Source organism: Rhea pennata, chromosome 12, assembly GCF_028389875.1.
Source record: "Rhea pennata isolate bPtePen1 chromosome 12, bPtePen1.pri, whole genome shotgun sequence".
Taxonomy (NCBI): Eukaryota; Metazoa; Chordata; class Aves; order Rheiformes; family Rheidae; genus Rhea; species Rhea pennata.
This window is the reverse complement of record NC_084674.1, coordinates 14,507,776-14,531,964: the sequence shown is the minus strand read 5'-3', so window position 1 is coordinate 14,531,964 and position 24,189 is coordinate 14,507,776. Positions and strand designations below refer to the sequence as shown.

Sequence of the window (24,189 nt, the reverse complement as noted above, 5' to 3'; positions counted from 1 at the left end):
TTTTAAAAAATAAAGTCGAATTTAGACAAAGATTCAAGACACTAGAACAAGCAGTCCGAAATATTTTACTTCGCAAACAACACTCACCTCAAAATTCTGTACTTCCTATATTAAGCAATACAGTTCTTTTAAATTTATGCATGAAACACATTGGCTCAAATAGCCATTAACGATTTCACAGTTATGACTGTCAGATTATACCATATTTGCACGGATGGATGTTTAGCAATTTTCTACATACTATGAAACTCTTAACTAAGACCACAAAGTTATTTCTTCTGTGTATCAATGAACTGACAAAAGGAAAAATACATTTTAGCATGATTTATATAACGCTTAAGATACTAAAATGTCATTACAATTACAGAAAGCAGTTTACTATACAGTAACTCAGTCACAGGCTAAATCTAAAGAGGGAATGTCTCTTTATCCATTAAATCAGGTCTCTGGAAGACCCGTATTTCTTCTTGCAGGTACTACACTGTGGGCAGATCCAGGCTACTTTTGTGGTAATGATTTGTAAATTACTAATTTTTTAATTTTTTTTTCCTATTACCTTATTTCTCGTTGCCCAAAGATTCAGTAAGTGTTGCTACATCTCCAAGAAGAGCAAACTAGGGACAAGGGTTTTTTTTTGTTGTTGTTTTGTTTTGTTTACCTACTAAGTAATTGTATGCTTTATTTCCATGTGTAAACATTTAGCAACTTCATGGAAGACAATGCCTGGACAAGAAATTTCCTGACATGAGAATTTTCATTTTTTTGCCCAAACCTAAAGCAGGTTGCACTGAATTTTTTATTCAACACAAAACAAAAAAAGCTTCTTTTCTTTTCAGATGCACATAATTGTTCATGGAAAAATAATTTTACCTATGTTTTAAATTAAATGTTGGTTTGAAAACTAAGTTTGAAAACAAACTCTTCCAAGCATTTTTACTGTTTTTTCCAAAGAAAGAATTTTGCCAAATTCAACTCAAATTTTCAAGTATAATTGATCCATATTTTCACTTGCTGAGTACCTTCTAGTCCTAAATTATCATATGTGTGTGTGTGTGTGTGTGTGTGTATACATATATATATATAAAATGTATGTATATGTATATATACATATACATAAAAATAAATAAAATGAAAATAATTATTATTTTGCAAGTGGTAAATGACATACTCACAGGTGTATTTCCTTGTCTCAGATGTGCAAAAACTGAATCAAATGCTTCTTTGAAATGTTCTTTCACAATATCTTTCATTAATTTGAACAACCAGGCTCTATCATCATCAGCCACTAAACGGTCATAGAAGACCCGAAATACCTCATGTACAAACAGGCGAATCATGACAGGCTTGCTCTCAACTGATTCTCTCTTAATGAGCAAGCAGCCCTGGATAACACGTGAAAAGTCACGCAGATTGAATGTGTAATGAGATTTGGCTGGTGTAGGCAAAAGATTTCTGATGGCTTTTTTATATACCTTAAAACAATAACAAGAAAAAAAGGAACAAATCAGCAAAACAATAACATTGACTTTGATATCACAACACACTTTTTAAAATGTCTTCCAAAACTGTATTTTTCCAAGAAGAACATTTCATAATAAAAAAAAAATCCTAATAATCTCTAAAGATCTCGAAGTCCATTAAATATATCTGATGTATCTCATGGAGTTCTGAAACATACACCTATTACTAACTTAAATTCAGAAAATGGGAAAATTATGAAAGATTTATGAAAATCTGTAGCAGGACCAGTAATACCACTCAGATCTCTTGACTTCTTTTAATTACATGATATTCTCCTTCAAGGAAAAAATTGAATTATATGTAATGGTATTTTCCTAGATTTTACACTGTCTGAATCTGGTTTTTAGCATACCTATAAATGGTTCAAAAATAAGAAGAAAGCCAATAAAAATGCCAAAGGACTAGTCAGATCAAGAAAAGTGTCTTTTGACCATGTTTTACTCTGATTGGGAATGCATCAGCTGTCATTAGCCCATGTTAAGTGACAGGAATAATGTCCTTCTTGAAAGTATATAACGTGCTGAAGTGAACGCTTTCAAAGGAAAACTTTTCTGTCTGTCTCAATACGATCGTGCATGAAGACAATTATTAAACATTAACCTGCTAAAAATTGTACAATAAAACAAAGATTACACTTTCTGGGGTTGACTATATCCATGTTACTTAGAACAAGTTTATTTTGCCGGCCTATAGCCTCATAGCCAAAGCTCATTTCCAAAGTTTAGTGTTCTTCTAATGTACCTTAATCCTAGCAGTTGGAAGGTGTTGTTTACCAGGATGGGATTCAATGTTAGAAAAGATTCTCTATCTAACATGCAGATGTATTAGAATCTAATACTATAAAGAAACCTTGATACTTTCAGATGAGAAGCAGCTGCATGCCTGTATTAAAAGGCAACACTCTAAAATTGCCCTAAGATGTATCCTGACAAAACTGAATGTCTTAAACAGCACATATAGTCTGATGCATTCACACAGCTAGTAGGATCAGGCTCTGTTGGGCTGCTATTATTATCTTCTGCTTGAAGAAACAGAATTTCCTTGCAGGCTACCTCCTTTTTTGTTGAAGGAGAAACTGAACCTACAAAAACCAATTTCTAGGGGCAGTAATCAGGCAGCCTCATGCTTCATGTGTTGAATGTATTACCTGACAATAGTTCTGAAATATCAGATCTACAAGTCCTTGAAGTAAGATGGATTCAATCTCGAATATGTCCTTGGGAATGAGCAGAACTAGTAAAAAAGTCTGAGAGAGGCTTCAGTTCTGCAGCAGAAGGAAATCATCTGCTAATAATCCCAAAGTCACATCCCCTATGAAACTTCAGTCATTTGATTTTGCCATTGGAGCTGACTGGATTTCCTTCAGAATTCTTCATTCATCGATGACTACTTAAGAGCTGGCAAAAGATTTGTTCGCACTATTACTGATTGCTGCTACGTAGTAACCATCAAAGGTATTCTTTGATAATATGTCTGTCACTTGATGTTTCTGGGTGAAGATGCTATGAATTCCTACTCCCTTATTTTGGAGGATGGGAGGTGGAGCAGGAGAAGGGCTGCTATTGCAAATGTGATACTTGCCAAAATCTGTGGCATGGAATTTCATGAAACATACAGAAATTCCACAGAATTGGGTCAGATGACCGCTTCACAATGTTTCTGTGAAGCCCTTTGTCATATCAGGCTCAGATTCTATATAGCTGCATGTTCACGATGGCTTTCTTAATCTGCTGTGATGTGTCCATAATTAGTCTCATCACTGAGAGGGGGAGTAGGAAAGTGCAGAAGGAAATAATATTATCATTAGACTCACTAAGAGCAAACCGTGAGAGGGTTGTAAGTGGTATCTTTTGCCTTTCTATTAGATAGCTTTTCTTTGTCTCAATACGGTCATCTCAGACCCAAAAGAAATCCCAATCTCATCTAGTTAACATATGTGGAGAGGTACCACAGTGTCTATATTAACATACACTCAAAGACAATTTTCCCAGAATAAGATTACTATAACCATAAAACTAAGATAATTTTATCAAAACAAATGAAACTGCATGTTAAAAATAACAATGGAACAAAGTATCTAAAACCTCTAGTTCATCAATTAAATTACTATTGAGCCAGTGGAATTTTACTAAACAACTTGAACTTCCATCAAGTTATTTGCCTCTTACCTCTAAAGTGGCAGTGACGATTTGATTTCCAATTGTGAAGAATTCAGGAGCAAATTCACCAGTCCGTAGGTAGAAAGCTACTATAGTAGAGAAGATGCGGACCATTGTTTCGTCACCAAAAGAATTAATTGTGCAAACGTTGAAGTGTCGCAAAAATCGAGGTGTAACAGGATTCCTCCCACCACCTGGGGGCCCCATAGCAGCTAGCAATTGTACATCAATCAGTGTAATTTTGGACGTGTCCTTTAAATCATACCTTCAAATTAAATTACAATGTGACATTTAGATAGTTACAGATACAACACCTGTTATAGATTTGATACATTTATGCATTATGTGTGTACATATGTACATTTATATATACATTTATATATAAATGATATATATATTTAAAACAAAATCTAAAGCCCTAGTCTTACAACCATATCCAGTTAATCTCAGTACTGCAAGCTGGTCTGAAAAGATTATCTGTGTTAATTGGGTTATACAAAACCTAACATGGAAATCTGACAAATGTTTAAAACTAAAACGTGGCAAGATATATTATCCCTACTCATGAGCAACAGCTATTTAAAGTGCATGAAATCACAGAATAATTCAGGTTGCAAGGGCTAAAACATCTCAAAAGCAGGAAAGACCTCTAGGTAATTTCTTTTGATGCCTACTGCCAGATTTGGTTTCATTAAGTAAAATGTTATTCAAAAAAGATAGCTTAAAATGTTAATAAAAAATGAAATTTTGATGACTGACAGAATCTTGGATGGCAGTAAAAACAATTCAGTAAGTAAAATGAAAAGTTATATAGAACAGCACTCTGATAAACAGGTCTGTCAATTTACTCTGAGAGGAGGAAGAAAAGAAGGAAAAGAAAGAATAAATTGCAGCAGAAAAACAATTAAAACTATAGACAGGAAAAAAAAATCCCTGGGCAAAAGATTTTCTTTCTATATAAAATATCACTCAAGATCAGCAATAAGGCTTGCTAAAAACAACAAATCTGCAGATCGATTTCCTAAATTGAAAAGTCTCTTAACGAGCAACATAAAAGTTGCTTCAACTTTAAGTATTTTTTTTTAATTTAAAACAAAGCTATCATAACATTTACAAAACACTTCCTTAAAAATAAAGTTTTTAAAATAAAATTTTAGTGAATAAATAATCATAATAGCAAATACAGCAATTTATTTATTACAAGTTTCACTTGTTTTTTGAATAATTACCAAATTCCATGGTCAAAAAACTGTCTTAGAAGTTCTATAGGAGGCTGAGCACCATACTTCTCCAAAGCAGGCATATTCATATCATCTACAAAAATAATGCACTTTTTTCCCATCGAAGGGCCAAATACTCCTTTGCGTCTCTTGTCCAGTCTTGCCATAATAATATTCTATAATGCAGACACGAACATTCATAACATTGATTAAATATCAATATGTTGTCTTTATCGAACACAAACTGGCTATTTCTACTAACCTGTGTCTGACTGGCACTAGTTCGTGCTGAAAAATTAATGAAGAAGGGAAAGTATCTCTCCTTTTCCAAGTTGTTCATTAACTTGTCTTTAATATAGACAGATTTCCCGGTACCCGTTGGTCCCACAAAAAGCAGTGGTCTTCATGCAAAAATAAATAAGTAACTAAGTAGATAAAACTTAAAATATTGCAGAAAACTAAAAACTATAAACTGATTGCAACTGCAAATTAAACCAAATGCTTTGCAAACTTGTTCTACTTGTCATTACCTCTGCAAACATTAAATGCCTTTAAACAAATAAAATAATTTAAATCTTGATTTTAGTTTATTCCCACCAACAAGATGAAAGTAAGGAGCTGAAATGGGTTTTCTTATTTTCTCATTCTACTGGCTTACCTGCGTTGGACAAAGGAGTTTAATCTCTGCTGACAGGTCTCTCAGTAGTATAAATCTTCATAAAATTTTCTGCTTTGAAATTTACCCTGAGATTGCTGTTATTTCATTCTCTTATATGATCTGATCATAGGTGATACAACTAACTTATGACTAATTAATGAGCAAAAAGTAAATACAATTCATTACAAAAGAAAAAAGAGGGTATGAAAGTTCTCTGGGCTGTTCAAATAACATCATCAGAATAACATAAAATGAGCGTACTAAAACTGAATTATAATAAGACTTCATAAAAGACAAAAAAAAATTAAGGCAATGAATTGCACTCTTTGTAGTAAATGCCTGTTTCTTAAATAGGCCAAACAAACTGAGGGCTTGATTAAAAAAACAGTCAATGGAAAGAGCAAGAGAAGTCTCTGCATATCACCAATGGCTCAGAAACACGCATTCAATTAAAATAACTTACTTCCCATGGGTAATGAATAGTTCCATCAGATAAGTATATCTCACTGTATCCATTGTTGGGACTATGATATCTTGAATCTTCACGTTTTTGTTATTACTATATTTAATATTTTTAATAAATTCATTCCAATGAACCCAACGTCCTCTGCCTTTCAGCTAGGAAGAAATACAGATGTAAAGTACTGTGGAAGGAATGGCATTACCACTACACATTTGAAAGGTCTTCTTTACTACTTCACTTTTGAAAGATGAAATTAATGAATATGAATGGATTAATGAATTTAAGATGTTTCATAAGCTCATACATTCAATTTTCTTTATTGTAGTAATGATGTGTTCAAGTGCACGTCTAAGCTCAAGCTCCTTTTCCTTTCTTTAGCACTTAAGAAATTACTTAGTGCTTAGGAATTTACTTAAAAAAAGTAAAAAGAAAAATTAAGGAAAAAAAAGAGAAAAACATATACCTAGCTTTAAAAGTACAAGTATAATCCAACATTTTTAATGGATACTATAAATAAAACAATAACATATAAACAACACTATAACAAGCTGCCTATGGCCTCAATATCCTGTTTTCCTTCTAGAAAGTAGACCTTTTTCCCTCTATATGATATCAGATTTGATTCTTTTGGCACAGATTTAGTTACAGAAGAGTAATGTGGCAACATCATAGATGTTGCTAATGTGTACAGCCTTTTTCTAAAAAAAATAGCACATTAACTAAAAAAAAAAAGAATGAAAACTGCATTTTGGGATTTAATCCTACACCAACACTCAATGACACCTAATACTCTTTGCCAAGTTAAAATACCCTTCCAACCACATTTTTTTTCCATTTTTTTTCCCTTCTAGAAGCAAGCAATCCATACCTCATACATGTAGTCATAGACCAAGCCTTTCTCATCAAAGGGACATTCCCATTTTCCCACACTCTTTGGCACAGGATTTATTTCAGACTTCCCTGACAAAGTTTCCCTCAAGAACGAATCAAAAAGAATTCTGCTGTCACCATCACAAGTTCCACCAATGGACCAGACTACAGAAAAAGCAAAGCAACCCTGCAAGAGTAAGAAGACAAGCAACTGTCTAAAAAGTTGTCATATAATAGGAACCTCATACGGTTTGATTAACAAACGTAATTCTGAAAAATACTGCTAAACAGATAGATGTTAAAAGATGAAGAAACATTACAAGACGTTCCTTCAGAAAACCTGGCCTAAAGAAACTTTAAAAACTGATTAAAAATAGAGGAAATAAAAACCTTGTTCAAGGATATATACATGGCAAAAAAATAAAGGCCACCGACCACAGCACATGGCAAAGCCTCAGAAAAGCTGACTCACATGGTCTCAAGGATTTTCTCATTGCAAACCAAGATCTAGGGATTTTTAAAATTTAATTTTAAATAGAGACTTTTGCATTCAGGTTTCCGTAGTTTTTCGTAAGAAAATCCACATAAGATCAAACAAAACATTCATCTAATACAGCTCATAAAAAACACAGTCTTCCTAAGAAAATTTTGCTCAAACAAGTCAATTGGTATTACACAAACACTCATTTCCCTTAACGGAAACCAGACATTTTCCTTTAATACTTCTCTAATTAAAATGCACATCTAACAACAGCAAGAGTTATCCAAGTTAATTAGAAAGTCAGTAAAATAGGCAACAAACATAGTTAAGACTGATTTGTCACATCTGAGCACTTCCAAAATCTGGAAGAGGAGAAGAGAAGGCAAAAAACTGCTCCTCACGTCTCTTATTGAAGTTGTTTTGGATTAGTTCAATTGATTTTGAAAATATGCATATACAAAAACAGATATTCATGTTACTATAAGTTAAAAAGAAAAGAAAAGAAAAGAAAAAAGTAAAGCTCAACCATAATCCATGCGCGGATATTCTTGTTGGTGGGATCTTCTTGCACAGTTTTACAAATCAACATCTCAAAAAGCCGTGTAAGAGATACTACAACATTGCTGTTGCTTGTAGGTACCAGTTCCTAAGAGGTACAAAAGGATAGGCATTATATTTTATGTATTAACTGTAAATCTTCATTTATCTCTTGGAGTTAAAGTATTAAAATAATTAGATGGTACGCTAATTCTGAACAAACATTTGAAGGCAAGGTTTACACTGATTTTTTTTGCCAGAAGATCACTTGCCATGCTCTATCCCTGAAACCACCTCATAAAAGATAGATCATTAACCAAGTTTATATTTAAAATGTGAAAATTTTTATTGTATGTATCTTAAAAATCAACTGCAACACTAAATGAACAAGATTTTAAACCCTACATTATACAGGGTATGCAAGGCACTACAAATGCACTTTCCTGAAAACTGAAAAGAATACTTCCCTACCAATGAGATATCTTTAAAGGAAAAAAATAAGCATAGCAACAGCAACATAAAAACACTGTTAGGAAGATCTTCCATTTTAATATTGACTGAATTTGATGAGAACAAGGTGAAAATTACGACTGAATTTTAAGTCTTACCTAACATTCTTCGTCTAACTTTCCAAATTATACACAACAGTTGCCCTCCCAAAACAACAAGAGGCTGTTGCACATGCATTGTAGCTGTCGTTGCTGTAAGACAACAGTCCCTCTCTACCTAGACATAACAAAACAGAAATACCTACATAGCTAATGCAGAAAAAATAGCTGAAGTACCTTGCAGTGTTTCTGCAGGAGTCTTAATGCTGGTGGTATTAACCAGTTAAAAAGTTCCTGCAGAAGATCTTGATATTCCTTTAAGTTAAGAGGTTCACAGAGTTTACTCAACCAAGAGGTAACAAGTGGTGTCCAGCCCAGTTGTGACGGTTCCAAATAAATCATACCACAACGACTGACTGTAGCAGGCTAAGGAAAAATTGTAAATTCATTTTTATCATACGCCTTATACATTCAATTTTGTATTATACTTTGATTAAATATTTTGATTTAAAAACTTACTGAGGCCTGGGAAAGATCCATTGTTTCAAAAATAAGACTCATCTGAAGGGACATCTGGATGATTTCCCCACTCATCAAACAAAGCTTTAAGTTAAAAGAAATCACAAACAAGACAAAGTGATAGGAAAAAAACATTTTACTTCTAAGTTTACCTTTCAATCATGTGATAGTTCTATACGAAAATCAGCAAAGCCAACTATAACCAAAGGCAAGGCCAAACACATAAGACACTAACCATATGGAGCAACCTTTTTTTTAACTTTAGCTAAATTCTTCACTTTAACCATAATACTCAACACTAATTTATCAGTAGGGTCATTTCAGGTATCTACCCATCTTGAATATAATGTGAAAGAAAAAAATAACAGTAAGTCTTTTTTCTGTGCAAAGGAGAAGAAATATCTGCTGCTATTTTTGCTAGCATTACAGTTGAAGATCTATCCTTCCTGCTTATTAAAATAATAACCCCATCTGAGTGTTCTGACACACTATCATCCATAATTTGAACTCAAGATGCTGTCTCTAGTTTTTTCATTCACTTTGAGATTTCTAAGAATCATTTTCAAAGATGTTTCCTTGTGTCTTAAGTTGGGAACGCAAAAACTTAAGCACTTACATATAGAGGTAAGTTTATAAATTGTGGGCTTCACCTCGAATATCATTATATGTGGGGTTTGTCTTGTTTGTTTGTTTGTTTTTTACCGATTTACAATGTGACATTAAGGGAATACTACAGACTAAATATATTACACCACGGAGTTGATTCTCCAGTTATGACTCCAGTAAAGTGAAAACCAAAATACCCTCCCTGAAACAACTCTAATATAAATACCTCACAAAAACCCAACTTGTTTCCCAAGCACATGCACTTTCAAATAACAGGTATTACTGTTTGCATTTGTGCTTTTTATATGTAAAGAATATTTTCAAGATATCACAGCATTTTACTTAAGCATTTATGTCTACCAACTGATACCTTTTTGTTGTCATCCAGAACTGTGTTCATGCTTTCTATCCACAGAGTATCAATGGGGCCATCAAAGATAACCCACTTGCGTTCAGGAGTCTCAGATAAAGCAAATTCTCTGAAAGTATTAGCAACTATACCATCTGTCCACTAGAGGGAGAGAATATAGGAATGAAAAGTAAAAACACACAGTATATGTACTTAAATTTAAACTGCGAGTAATCCCATTGATAAGTATTGCTCTAGACTGTTTTAATTAATGAACAAGACAAAAAAAAAAAAGAGTAAAACTTTCATTTCCTTTGGATTAGTCTTCTCTTACTGGGGAAAGCAGAATATAGCTTTGCGGTTTCATGGAAGGTCATGCAACATTTCAAACTTCAAAACAGACAAAGGTCTTTTCCCTTTTAAAAAACTGCTGTAGCAAACATCATACAGGTAATTCATTACACAGAAACATAAAATGCTTCTGCTCTGTCTTGTATCTCTTTCTTCACATAATCTCCATAGAATTTCACTGTTTCACACTCACTACCTTCTCTTTCTTCTCCCAACTAAGTTTTACATTTAGGGACCCAGAAGTCAGCAGGTTTTTCTAGATTGTTTTGCATTACTTTGAATATAAAGCAATAAAGAAAGGTAGCAGAAGATAGTCAGAGAAATCAACTCAGCATGATTCCCTAGCATGAATGTATTTATATCAGGAAAACGATCCTCAGAATGGTATTGTTTATTTTACACATTTAAGCCTATATACATACTTGGAGCCACGTTTTTTATATAGTTAATTTAAACCCAGCAAACTGTTAGTTAAAACAATACTTATAATTGTGTTCTCATTTGCATTTAAAACAGCAAAACTATTATTCAACTGTTTAGTATCCAGAATAATGGAGGAGGGATATATACTAGATAATGAAAAAAAAAAATAGAAAAGTAGAATTGCTGCAAAGTAGGTGGAAAAACCCCACAAATAACATTTCCAAGAAACCCGCCACGATTATTAATTCCAGGTCCCTGAACACATACTGGTATGCTTGCTCATTCATCCTTAAGACCAGATAATTTCAGTAGTTTTATTCACAGCACAGCCCTGGAAATACTGTACGGAGTCCAAGGAAGGGATGAAGAATTATTGTACATAAGTGGCACTTAGAAACCAGAAGATTTGTAAACTGCCCTTGCTGCCACTGAAAACATCTGTGGATTGACACCATAAGTTAACCTGAAGTTAGAACATACTTACTGAAAACACACTCAAAGAAACTCCATGAAAGCCACCGTGGGCAAGAAGAAGAAACAGATAAAGATGGCCTATTTATACACTATTTTTTAAAAACAAACATTACCTCATGAGATACCATATCAAACTGCCCAAAAAGTTGACCCATGGTGACTGATTTTGGATTCACAGTTCTAAAAATTACTTTTTCTTCTTCACCATAACCACGTTCTTTCATAAGAGACAGTGTATCTGCCAACACATGGAGAACTTCGGTCTTCCCAGAAAAAGATTCCCCTACAAGCATAAAGCTGTTAGATGAGAAAAAAAAAACCCAAAAAGCTATTATTAATAGACTTGTTTTTGAATTCTGACTTCTACAGTCCACAGGTCAATGACATCATTCTTACGCTTAAATATTTTGGTAGATCTGATCCTTATATCTAGAAAAAATATATATGTTTACATTTTAGAGGTACCATCAAAACTGCACGCAACTTGTAATCTTATATTGTGCACCAACTTAGTTTGCACAAATTAGAGACAAGTGTGATTTGTATATACAAAACACTACTAGGCAAAAACAATTGATGTGCACATACAAATCTGACTGGACTGTCACTGTATGTGAGCTGTCCTCTTAAGAAAATAAATAAATAAACAAACAAAAATACTCTACCACCACACCAGTTCATTTATTTGTAGAATCAAACTTTACTTTCTAGTTTTCTTTTCAATCTAGGTAAAGGTTATGAACTTCTAGAAGATGACAAACACTAGGAATCTGTCCTGTGCAAAAAAAAAAAAAAAAAAAAAAAAATCAAGTTTCCTAGGTCACAATAAGAAATAATTTTGTTAGTCACCCAGCAATGGGATGCAACTATAACAACGTCTCATTGGAAGGACTAATGAGATGAGATGAATATTAACAATCACAGTATACAATCTCTCCAGGAAGCTGCAGCTCAGAAATGAAAGCTAGGAATTAAATGGCAGAAATCTGGCAACTAATATTTTAATACAGCCAAAGTCTTCACCATACTGAGAACCAAACATAAAACTTCCATTAGGCTGCTTCTGAAATCCAAGAAGAGTATTAAAATTCATCAGACATACATTCACAAGAATCTTTGTATGTTTAAATGCAGTCTTGGTGACTGTTCCAATACAAACAGAAACGCTTTCTCAGCATTTCTGTTGTCACTCTTAGGTTTTTATACTTTTATATCTTACATAAATAACCACTGTCTATGGTATAAGCCAAAATGATAACAAATACTACTTTTGAAACAGTAATTGGAATCTTACCCATGTCTAACAATCATCATTTCATATGTCTGTATCATTTTCTCTATAAAAACTTTTACAGGTTGGACATTATGTCGAATACAACATTCAATGGCACATTCCAGAAAATCCTAGAGAATAAAAAAACCCTAATCTTACAATTTGTTACAGGTTTTTAAATATCTGTTCTCATGATTACAAATTAAAAAGTTAAATCTAGATCGAGTATTTTTAATTAATGTTTAATTCATTCATAAATTAACATTAAATAATCATTTTATCGTATTATTCAAATTACTGTCTTGGACTAAGTTAGAACAATTTCCTTAAAATGATCAGTAAGGGTTTCAAGTTAATGAACAACTGAAATACTATTCATCAGAATAAATCAAACATCCATTAAAAAAATCGCTCTTGTGCTTCATATACTAGAACAGGAATTAACTGTAATTTTTATCTTGAGGGAAAGGCATGTTTGGGTCAGGAAAACACTGTGCTTTGGAACAACGATCAACTTTTGACAGGAATCTAGTATTTACTGGAAATTTTTAAAAAGTTAACTTGTTTTATCTTTTCCAACAAGCTCACCTTTTTCTCAATCACCCTACTACAGAGGAGCAGGAGGAGGCTTTGTTTTAATTGTTGTTATAAACAAAATATAAGCACAAAAGTTAATCTCATTTAACCACGTCCAACAATCAGAACGTATATGCAGATCTATTTCCGATATCTAGGATATTTTAGAGAGTCCTTTTGGATGTAACACAACTCAGCTATGCATTAGGGGGCTTGCACTCTCAACAAAACCAAGAATTTTCCTTGGTACAAAGTTCCATTGCAAACATTCCATATTTTTCGCTTATTTTGCAATTATACACAAGTTTTAAAAAAAAAAAAAAGCAAAACCAACAATTATGACTAAGGAAGAATTACAAGCTTACTTACATTGTAGTCTGCATCAGGAAGTCTGACTCCAGGAAACAAATCACTACTTATACCCATGAAGAGAGGTATATCATATGACAAAAATTTGGGCTCATTCACATCCTTAATAGATCTAAGAAGCTAAAGAACACAAATATAATATACATTTTATGGTCCTTATCAAAAGCAAAGACTAAACCATTCTGCAATTAAAACAGTCTAGTATGCAATACAGACTAATTTAAGTATTAAGACAAATGTCATTATTAACATAGCACTGGAAAGAACAGCATCTATTTCATTACCTTTCTTTCACAAATAAGGAAGCTAAGAAAAGTAGATCAGTGATGTGACAATGAAGATAGAGTGGAACTGCCTTCAGAATTTGGAACAGCACACATCAGTGAAAGTCCTTAAAAACTATTACCCCAAAAACTCACCAGGATATCTTCATCTTCCTTTGGAAATTTCAATTTTAGATTCCCAGCAGCCACCAACACAGCTTTAACAGCTCGCATTCCATAATCATAGTGAAACTGCGAAGAAAGCTGTTCTGAACAAAGCCTGTAGGTCATTACTATCTTCACTGATAATGGCTTAGCATTCAAAAATCCATATGAATAGAGAGAAATTTCTGCTATCAGAGCATAGTTAGGAACCATCATGGCTACCGTTCGGAAAAGAACCTGAAACGCATACCCAAAGAAATATTTTTAAACGATTAAATGAAAAATAGCCAGTCATTCAGAACTCTCTGGTTCAGTGGTCATCTCATCGTAACATTTTTAACTGAAAATCCTAACAACTTTGTAAATAAAGTACTGCTTAATATGATCAGGTAGATAAGCTGTGGATCACTTACAAGAGGCACACTGCAAAGTGGAACACTGGGAGCCAATGAAATAAAAGAAATATCAATGTTTGCAGAAATGGCTTATGACTCACTAGGAAGCTAACAAAAGCTGGCATCATGAAAATCCAATGCAGAGAAGTCCAGGACATACCCTTCCCTTCTTCGACACCGTCTCTGCCAGCTCTGACCTCACCATTGTTTCAAGAGCACAGCCTGCCCCTTATTTATACCATCTGAGATACATCCATCACAGCAGAAAGAAAAAAGCACGATGGCATACCTGGCAGGTGAGAGAATACACTTCCACTCCTGTAATCTGCAGCTAGTACATCCTTCTCTACACACTAATTCTGTTTTAAGTTAGTGTTCATATTATAACTCCCACCGAGGCAACCTGCTCTGGCCCAGCAGCTCTGGGCCAGCTCTGTCCAAAGTTGAGTCTTAAAATGGACAGATGCATTTTAATACTCCTTCTAGAAGGCTCCAGTTTACTTTGCTGACACCAGGCCTCTCCAAAGAAATAGCTAACCAAGTCAAAACGATCACCTTAAAGATTCTTTTTTAATGGGACTGCAGTCTTTACGCAGGAAAAATAATGATGAAACACAATAATACACAAAAGAAATTAAAAAAATAGTTTAAATTCTTTCAAGAGAACAAAGTATTTAGAAAAAAAAGAGGCTTAGCATGTGTAAATCACATAAGCAGTATATGTTTACATTCTAGGTGGCACAGTCTGAGTTAATAACAGTAATACATTTGTCCTTCAATTCTCTGAAGAATTCACTCTTAAGCAGACATGAATTCTCTATTATTTTACCTTCAGATTATCTGGAAGTTCAGAACGTCCTGCGTACCCTGGATTCATAGTAATAGCTACAAAACAGTTGCGGTTGAGTTTCAGTTCAGTTCCTTCAAAAATAAATGCTTCTAGCTTCATCTGTATGGCTCTCTGGATGCAAAGAATCTGTTGTGCCACAACAGACAAGACTTCTAGCTCAATGCGATTAAATTCATCAAAACAAGCCCAGGCACCTGACGAAGCCAAACCCTTGAAAAACTACAAATAAAGTCAGTCACTCAGTCAGTGGTCATGTTTCTAATAAAATCTTAGAGGATTCAAAAGAAATTCAGAGTATCATACTTTGAAGTTTAATGATATGAGAGAGAAAATTTCGATAACATCTAAGCATATTTAGAGCAAAGGTCACTGATGTACTGAAGGAAAAAAAAGAAAACCAAATTAAATCAAGATTTCTTTCTTGATTCCAAAAGGAAGCTAAAACAGAAGATCCTGACCCTGCAAACTCTTGTCACTTTGCATCTATTAGGAAAAACAATAGGATTTCCTGAAGCATACAATGTTAAACATATGTGGAAGACACTGCGCATTGGGACGTTGGATTGAAATTCAACAGTAGCAGATCATAGGTGATGCTCATTTATTTAAGCATCTCTTCAAAGTAGGGAACCAACAGTTTTCATTCTGGAAAATAAAGCACAAAGCTCAACATATATTTCTGTTTACCTTCCCCATTGCCAGGTAATCAAGGCCATCCGAGCAGTTGAAGACAACACACTGCACAGCAAGAGCTTTAGCCAAATCTTTGGTGGTCTCTGTTTTACCTGTCCCTGCTGGGCCTTCTGGGGCTCCACCAAGATTTAGATAAAAAGCCCCAATCTAAGGAACAGAAATAATTTATGGAAATTATTATAACTTAATTTGTATGAAATTGCCCTTAATGAAAAATAATGTTAAATTGCACTAGATAGCTAAAATTACTGTATGAAACAAAAGAAGACTAATTACATTAATTTTAAAATAATCTTAAATTTACCTAAAAAGAGAGACAAGAGAATTCAGCTTTCCCTAAAAGACAGTTTAGTTGTATTCATTATCGTCATGACCATGATTAGTTATTTAAACTTAACTGGATCCAATCTTTCAGTTTTTGCCTACATACAGCCTTCAAAGTAAAAGTCACCCAATTGCTTGGCTACTTCTCTTTTCTACCTCTATTTTTCCTTTAATGTACTTATTCCTCTTTTCTTTGTCTTTCCCAGGCTTCCTTTGTTCCATTCACACTCCATTGACTATTTATTCTATAGTCTCTCCTATGAAATAGGAAAAAATATGACAGAAGAAATGAAGTTGCAGGCTCTAAACTTTGTTGTGACAAATAGGTGCCAAGCATCAACTAGGACCGTATCACAAAAATTGAAGCTATGAACAGGGAAAAAAAATCTCCATATGTATATCCATTATCAGTCAGGTCTTTTCAGAACAATTCTTTCTTATATCCTACAAAGCTGATGATTTAATACCCACAGCATGAAAATTAGCGTGTTCCAACAACAGGAGGATGGCACCCAGTAAAACTCGAAACTATATTTCCACCAAATAAGTTGCAGTAAATGATGGTCAGCAAAGCCACATCTGAGAGGACACTTATCCAGAGGCAGTATCACCCAACAGTCTGTCCTCAGTCTTCAACTACAGCTTTCTCTTCCTCTGTTTTTACTTCAGTGCTTTTGCTTGAGAGGTGGCCCTTCACAGTATACTACTACTTGTATGTTCCATAACTTTCAGTTGTTAAATTAGTTCAGGATAGAACAGTAAACCCCTCTAACCACAAAAAAAGAGACTAGAGGACAAACTTTTGTCCTAGTTTTAGGAACAATATGATCACAAGTGGATCCTTCTTCATCTCACAGAATATCAGAAAAGGAATCTGTACTCTCGTAGTCTAGATAGGGGTAAACTTGCTGAGGGTTTTCACCTATTTTTGTTTGTTTTTTTAAAACAAAACAAGCAAGCAAACACCACATATCCACAACAGAACAATCCACTAACCTTTCAGTCATGTTAGTGAGCTGTCCAGGTATTTTGTTATAAGTCTGTTTCACCTTATATCTTTATAAAGAAATCAGAATCTTTGAAAACTGCATTTTAACAGAAATACCCTCAGTATCACTGCAACTGCAAGCCCTAGAAGTATGGCTATAACGAACAGTGTAAGAAATAATATACTACAGTAAAAACTGTATTTAGTAGCACTCATTGTAAAAGATCATACCAAAGTGCGATAACATCTGTCTGTAAGAGGAGTAATGACAAGGCGTGGTGAGTTTCCAAGGTATTCATAGGCATATTTTACATTGCAGTTAATGATGCGGACACGAACGTTCTCAGATTCCCAATAATATCGTAGTTGTGCAAGCCACTGAAAGTCCGTTTCACTCTGCACACCTGATAAATACAGAATCAACATCAATGATAGAAATTTTTATATAACCATATTTTTAATGGGGTTTACATTTGCAATAACTTAGAAATCATCAATGTTCTCATATACTTGAGGTTAACATCCAAATATTATTGTGTTTTAGGTAGCAAAGTCATATGATGTAAAGTATTTTTAATTAACTCAAGATTAAGGTATTAAGAAGCACATGAAAAAAAAACGTTTTTAAAGATACATACCACTTTCAATCATTTCCATTACGACATCTCTAGCATGAACATCAATAGTAACCAAGGCACCCAGTGTAGTCCTTGTTTGCTTTGACAGTTTTCCTCTTACCAGCTCTACAATATCATTAAGCTGAAGCTGAAGAGTATCATAATAATCCTTTAAACCCTGGGGAAAAAAAGGTAATTATAAAACTGACTATATGATACTTTTCAGGGTTTCAGACTTATTGTCAGGGCAACTAAAAGTCTCACAGACTGCTTATTAAACCATTCTTCTTCATTGTCGTTTTTCACGTTATCTTATCTCTCGTTCTCAGACATATATTTCTGTTGCAAAGCTACAGTAATTTTTTTCATCTGTGCTTGTTTTAAACAAGAATATTCAAGTCACGGAATCAAAGGTGTAAATCACTATACCAAAATTCACGTACATCGAACTCGTATGATGATATTTTATTGAATCTTATTTTGACTGTGGAAAAATATAAATGATTCGGTTAAACAAAACACATTACCTAAAATGAGAAATTAATAAAATAAAAACCAGATAATGCATTATATAGTACCTCTTGTCCACTGCCAAGAGCTTCATGCACCTCACTTGTCCAGAACATCTGCGATACGCACAATACTACTTGCCCAGGCCACTCCAGAACCCAACTTTTTCTCTCAGCCTCTGGATATGCCTAGAAGAGTTAAATACAGTGTATAAATACTGTGCCAGTACATACATAATGTAATACAGAAGTATATAATGTGATTCTATTAATATTTTCATTAACAATGCAAAATACAAATGCACTTTTACATATCTTCCCCCTATCCCTCCATTTAGATTTGTTTGTTATTTGATAAATAATTTTAAAAATTCAAGTCATTATCTTTTCATGTTATGGAAATATTCACAACTTCCTAACTTTACACAAGAAATCCTTTCTGGCTTATAGTTTTCTTTCAGGAGGAAGCAAACAAGTTTTTTATTTATCTCTGACTTTTAATTAAATAAAAAGACTGAATAATTCATTTAATCCAAATGAGATAACCTAGAAATGCAGTACTGCTGCCAGGCTTTTTAAAATCTATAAACAGTGTTACATAAAAACATTCAATTCTTATTCAAGCTAAACTCTTATTTAGCTCACTGTAAATACAAGTCATATTAACTCAGTCCCAAACCCTTAATTTCATCTGCATAAATTCTTGTGTTCCAAGAATTTTAGAAAGCCAAGCCTTAAAATAAAGAACAAAGTGTTTATGTCATAGCCTTTATATTATTACGAAACACATACTACAAAACCCATACCATTCTTGATCTAGAAATAACATGATGTACACTCTTCAGCATAATATCTTCTACTTGAATTAACCACTTCTCCACTGCGCCTCGAGCTTCAGATGTAGAAATACTTGAAATCAGCTCTACATGCTCGCCTTCAGAACTATACATTGCCTTAATATCCAGATTGGGAAGGAAATGCAGCTTAGCAATGCCTTCAAAACACTTTTTCAAGTGAGGTTGAACTCTGAGAGGGTCTTTAGTCTCTGACAGGATCTCCAGCATTTCATCATTAGATAGGAAAAAGAAGCTAGAAAATGATTCAGGAGAGAAAAGGGGGGGGGGGAGGGAAAAAAAAAAGATAGGGGAAAAAGAAGAGATAACTGAATTATCAGGCAATTTTAAAATTTTAAAAGCCTTTTTTTTTCTTTGAACTAGCCAAAACACATCATACCGAGGAAAGAAGAGACGCTTTTTCTCAAGATAAGCATTCAGTCCTTTCATGATTTTGTCAAGAAGCTCATTACAGTTCTGAAGCTTCTCCAATAACCCTGTCAAAGACGTAGCAACAAGAACCTGCAGTAACAAATACATGCAAAATATAAGTTATGAATTGCTTCCTTGTACAGTAAAAGTCACTCAAATAGTTAATGTACAACACGGCTTTGTTCTTAGAAACTCTAGACAATTAATGTGGTAGCTCACTGTATATATTCTGAACACAAAAGAAATGATGAAATGGAGAGAAACTATTACTTCTTTTTAACATTTTCCTCACCTTTGGGTCTTTGGCACAATACTTCATAATATCCCTCCAGTATCTATCTACAGTCTGAAAGAGACGCCCCTCTTCTGGCATCTGTTGCATAATATCCTCGGAAGAAAAAATGGGTTCCAAATAAAGCCATTGAGCTTGAACTTTCAGCCATTCATCAATAATCTCCTGAATTTGAATTAGGCGATTTTCCCATTCCTTAACAAATATTTAAAAGAAAGTTACCTAAGTATTTCTACATAAATAATGTTAAAGAGAATAAATATAAGAAAAGAGGCATCATGGACAGCATGGTGCTCCAGTGTTCAAGGAGAAAATAAAATAATTTTTTACAATAGTAATCAAAATAAAAATATTTAAGAATATCTAGATTCTTCCATATTTACATATAACCAAAGGAGTACAAAAGGTTTAACTTACCTGGAGATTCATTTTTCAAAATCCAGTTAGCGCCATTTATCTATTTTCAGATCACTCTAGTGCTATGATCTTTTAATAACATAATGGTTAAGTAACACTCAGTAGGCTACCAGTGACAAATTCTGTCCCATGACCCACAGTGAGGAGCTCTTGGCTTGTAGCTGAATCACAACAGGGGCACAGGAATACCAGAAAGTCCACACTAGATCTGAGGAGAGATCTAATCATCCCAGTACTCTGTCTCTGAAGCGGATGGTAGCAGATGCCTCTAGAAAAGGCTGAGTTGCTGCCTGAAAAGGGTAAATACTAAGTATGTTCCCTGAGCCCTCTTGTTTCTGAGGATTTCCTACATAAATGAACAAGCAAAGCAGTTTCACCAGCTACTATCCTAGCAGCAATCAGGGTGCTAAGACTATGAAGGCTACTCCAGTCCTGAGAAGAGAAAAGCAGTTATAAAGTGATTCCATCATTGTTCTGAAGCTTGGATAAAGTAACCTTTTTTTTTCCTACCAGTCCTCAAGAAATTCTCTTGCCTAGAAGCAAATGCTGTAGTTCAAAACTTGATTCCAAAGCTCAAGGGCTAAATGCTTATATGTTATTAATGAGAACAAAAATGTAATTTCAATTTATCAAATAGAGATAATAAACTGAAATAATGATTTTCAAAATATACAGAAAAATAATGATGTTCTCTTGGTTGCTTTTGAATCTGAATGGTGAAAGAGAGAGCTACCAAAAACATGAGATGTAGAGGGATTTGCAACACTTAGAAATAATGTAATAAGAACTTACTATGAAAGCTGAAAATTCAAAGAATTTCATTGATGAAAAGGGAAACAATAATGCTTACTCTTGTGAGCAAGTATGAGTGAAACAATTGGCTCACTCTTGAATTATAGCTACCTACAATTAAAAATGGTAAAATGTATATGCCGTTCTCATCATACCCTGATTTCTTTCTCAAATGGTTTAATGAAAGGTGATCCCCTCATTGTCTGAGTTTTCACAATCTGATCATCAAGAACAGCTTGAATGTCATCCACTGCGGACAGAATATGAACACCAGTGTCGCGATACACACTTGTATTAAAGGAAATTGAAGCCCAGGTTTCCATCATAGCACGCATTGCTTTCTCTAATGAAAATTCCTGCAGTGGAAAAACAAAACAATTTATTTTAGCTATTGCATTAATTTTGTACAGATTAATTTAATATACAAGACTAGCCATTTGAATAATCTATTTTGATCTAAGAACATAAGTTAAATTATTTTTCTTAATATTGTACTTTCTAATGCACCGAAAACAATGCATTCAGGGAATAATCATGATGCCACATGAGATATGAATGTTTACACAGTCATTGTCATCATCGAATAGGCTAAAGTCTCATCAGACCTCTTGTCTGGTAAGTCATAAAAGCCATCACTAAAAGACCAGACATGTATTTTAACTATCAAATCTCCATGCTTACCTTACTTGCACCTAAACTTATGACTTCAAACTGTTCCAAATAAGGACCTAGATTCTGCTTTAAGACTTTTCTCAGGGTAGTTCCAGAGTCTGGTGTTAAATCATATCCTACTATATCTGACATCTGCTGCCAGTGACGAGTTCGTATGCCAGGGTTACAAAAGACAGTCACAGTAGGAATATTCTCCTAAATAAGAAAAAGCATTTATAAGGTTTAATTATATCTGTACAAAAGTTTTGTGTGTGATAAAAATTGTGATGTGCATCATTCATTTTAATCATCTCTGATATACATTTAAAATTCTCCTGTAGTAACTGATGACAAAAATCTTTCTGAAAATCATAAATAGATCCATTCAGTTGTGTGTTTAATTTCTAAATAACTGCAGTAAATTATTGAAGAAATAAAAAACCTTGAGGTAGTGTTTTGGCAGGAGAGTAAGTGGTCAGTGAGGTGGACTGAAACTGGCTGAATTGCCAGGCTAAGAGGGTTGTGATCTGCAGTGCAAAGTCTAGGTGGAGGCCAGTCACTACTGATATTCCCCAGGCATCAATACTGGGGCCAATACTGTTTAACGTCTTCACTAGTGACTTGAACGGTGGGATCAAATCCACCCTCAGCAAGTTTGCAGCTGATACAAAATTGGGAGGAGTGGCTGATGCACCAGATGGTTGCACTGCCTTTGAGAAGGACCTCAACAGCCTAGAGAAACAGGAATCTCCTGAAGTTCAACAACAGGAACTGTAGAGTCCTGCACCTAGGGAAGAACAACCCTATGTACTAGTAGAGGCTGGGGGCTGACCAGCTGGAAAGCAGCTTTGCAGAGAAGGATGTGGGGGTACTGGTGGACAAAAAGCTGAATATGTGCTAGCAGTGCCTCATGGCAAAGAAGGCAAATGAGAGGTTTTAGGAGGAGCACTGCCAGCAGGTTAAGGGAGGTGATCCTTCCTCTCTAGTCAGCACTGGTGAAGCCACATTTGGTGTGCTTTACCTAGTGCTGAGTTCCACAGGCCATGAGAGACATGCAGCTGCTAGTGTGAGTCCAGCAAAGGGCCACAAAGATGATGAAGGAACTGAAGCATCTCTCATACAAGAGGCTACAAGAGTTGGGACTGCTTAGCAGGATCTTATCAATGTCTATCAATATCTGATGGGATGGTGTAAAGACTTTTCTCAGCAGTGCCCAGCGGCAGGGCAAGAGGCAATGGGCACAAAACTGAAACACAGGAAATTCCATCTGAACATAAGAAAGCACTTCTTCAATGTGAGGATGGCTAAAAATTGGAACAGGTTGCCCAGAGAGATTGTAGAGTCTCCGTCCTTGGAGATACTCAAAACTCAATTGAACATAGTTCTGGGCAACCTGTTCAGGCTGATCCTGCCTGAGGGATGAGATGGTCCAGAGGTCCCTTCCAACTCTAACTCTTCCAAGGTTCTGTGAAAAGGAAAAGAATTTCCACTACGCTACGTTAAATTAGACTTACATTTAACATAACATGTAGTTCCATTTCAAATTTTCCAACTACATCCCTAAAAAATTCTCTAAATCTGAAGAGTGTTATCCTCATGTATATATTCACTCTTTAACTACTCACATCCCTAAAACTGCAAAGAAACCTGGAGTGTAATTTTATTCTATTAAAATCAATGGTACAGTTCAATCTGGAAACAGCAATTCAGAGCTCTCTGTAGTTAGTAACAGGAAAAAGCAAGAACTCCCAGAGGTAAACTCCCAAGCACATCAGAGTGCTTTGTTTAGATATTTACAGTGTGAGTACTTCTCTTCAGCTTCCAATGGCAGAATTCAGATGTCCATGAAAACACAGTATCAAGAGAGGAAATCTTGGTGCAGTAGCTTACTATTTATATTTGGGGTCTTATCAAGGCAAGCTTAACAGACATTCTAAAGAATTGTATAGTGGTAATTATTACTAAAATGAGCAGCTGTTTTCTGCTATCTACATGTCTGGTCATCCCTTTGAGGCCTTACTGGACAAGAAGGGGGTGGAAAACTTCTGCCATTCTGCTGTTTGGGACATTTAGATCAAACCCAATCTGGCTTTCCATCATTCAATTTCCTACAAAATTCAATCATTCAAAAGTATGAAATATCAGTCCCTCAAGCTAACAAAAAACAGGGGTCTCCGACACTGAAGCACCTACGCAGGCTTAATACTGACTTCAGCATTTGTCCATTATCACCAAAATAATACTAACATCCCCCACCCTCACCATTTTTTCACCTTAAAGTCTTTAATCTGCTCCAAAACTGAAGAACACATTGCAAGAATTGGATTTGCCTTTTTTTCTTCTTCTATCTTCTCTTCTACTACATTTCTGCGTTGTGATGTCTTTTTCCATTCTTGCTGAGCTTTCTTCTGCTTTTGCTGGAAGAGTTTGGACATTTTGTATACCTCTCGAAAAAAGTCATCAATCTCTGCCTCCATGCTTTCCCCATTTAGTTCAAAAAAGTCACCATCCATCCATCTGAGAAAAAAGTAACGTTAGAAAACAGGATAACAAACACAGTCCGTAAGTATT

At 34.6% G+C, this 24,189-nt stretch overlaps 1 protein-coding gene across 1 annotated transcript in view; it reads right to left on the bottom strand.

Annotated features, from left to right (window-relative positions):
* Window positions 1–24,189, bottom strand: part of DNAH12 (dynein axonemal heavy chain 12) — a 72,884-nt gene that overhangs the window by 32,405 nt on the left and 16,290 nt on the right. The window contains exons 16-40 of the mRNA XM_062585213.1: window positions 23,892–24,135; window positions 21,649–21,834; window positions 21,123–21,323; window positions 19,759–19,953; window positions 19,435–19,556; window positions 19,008–19,290; window positions 18,271–18,390; window positions 17,714–17,870; window positions 17,307–17,479; window positions 15,758–15,910; window positions 15,050–15,289; window positions 13,817–14,062; window positions 13,398–13,517; window positions 12,474–12,583; window positions 11,293–11,476; window positions 9,953–10,093; window positions 8,977–9,060; window positions 8,695–8,883; window positions 7,899–8,018; window positions 6,890–7,078; window positions 6,022–6,176; window positions 5,163–5,301; window positions 4,910–5,076; window positions 3,690–3,945; window positions 1,173–1,472 (exon numbers count right to left, since the gene is read on the bottom strand). Of these exons, the coding sequence (XP_062441197.1) occupies window positions 1,173–1,472; window positions 3,690–3,945; window positions 4,910–5,076; window positions 5,163–5,301; window positions 6,022–6,176; window positions 6,890–7,078; window positions 7,899–8,018; window positions 8,695–8,883; window positions 8,977–9,060; window positions 9,953–10,093; window positions 11,293–11,476; window positions 12,474–12,583; window positions 13,398–13,517; window positions 13,817–14,062; window positions 15,050–15,289; window positions 15,758–15,910; window positions 17,307–17,479; window positions 17,714–17,870; window positions 18,271–18,390; window positions 19,008–19,290; window positions 19,435–19,556; window positions 19,759–19,953; window positions 21,123–21,323; window positions 21,649–21,834; window positions 23,892–24,135 (4,474 nt within the window). The remainder of the gene's footprint in view (window positions 1–1,172; window positions 1,473–3,689; window positions 3,946–4,909; window positions 5,077–5,162; window positions 5,302–6,021; window positions 6,177–6,889; window positions 7,079–7,898; window positions 8,019–8,694; window positions 8,884–8,976; window positions 9,061–9,952; window positions 10,094–11,292; window positions 11,477–12,473; window positions 12,584–13,397; window positions 13,518–13,816; window positions 14,063–15,049; window positions 15,290–15,757; window positions 15,911–17,306; window positions 17,480–17,713; window positions 17,871–18,270; window positions 18,391–19,007; window positions 19,291–19,434; window positions 19,557–19,758; window positions 19,954–21,122; window positions 21,324–21,648; window positions 21,835–23,891; window positions 24,136–24,189) is intronic.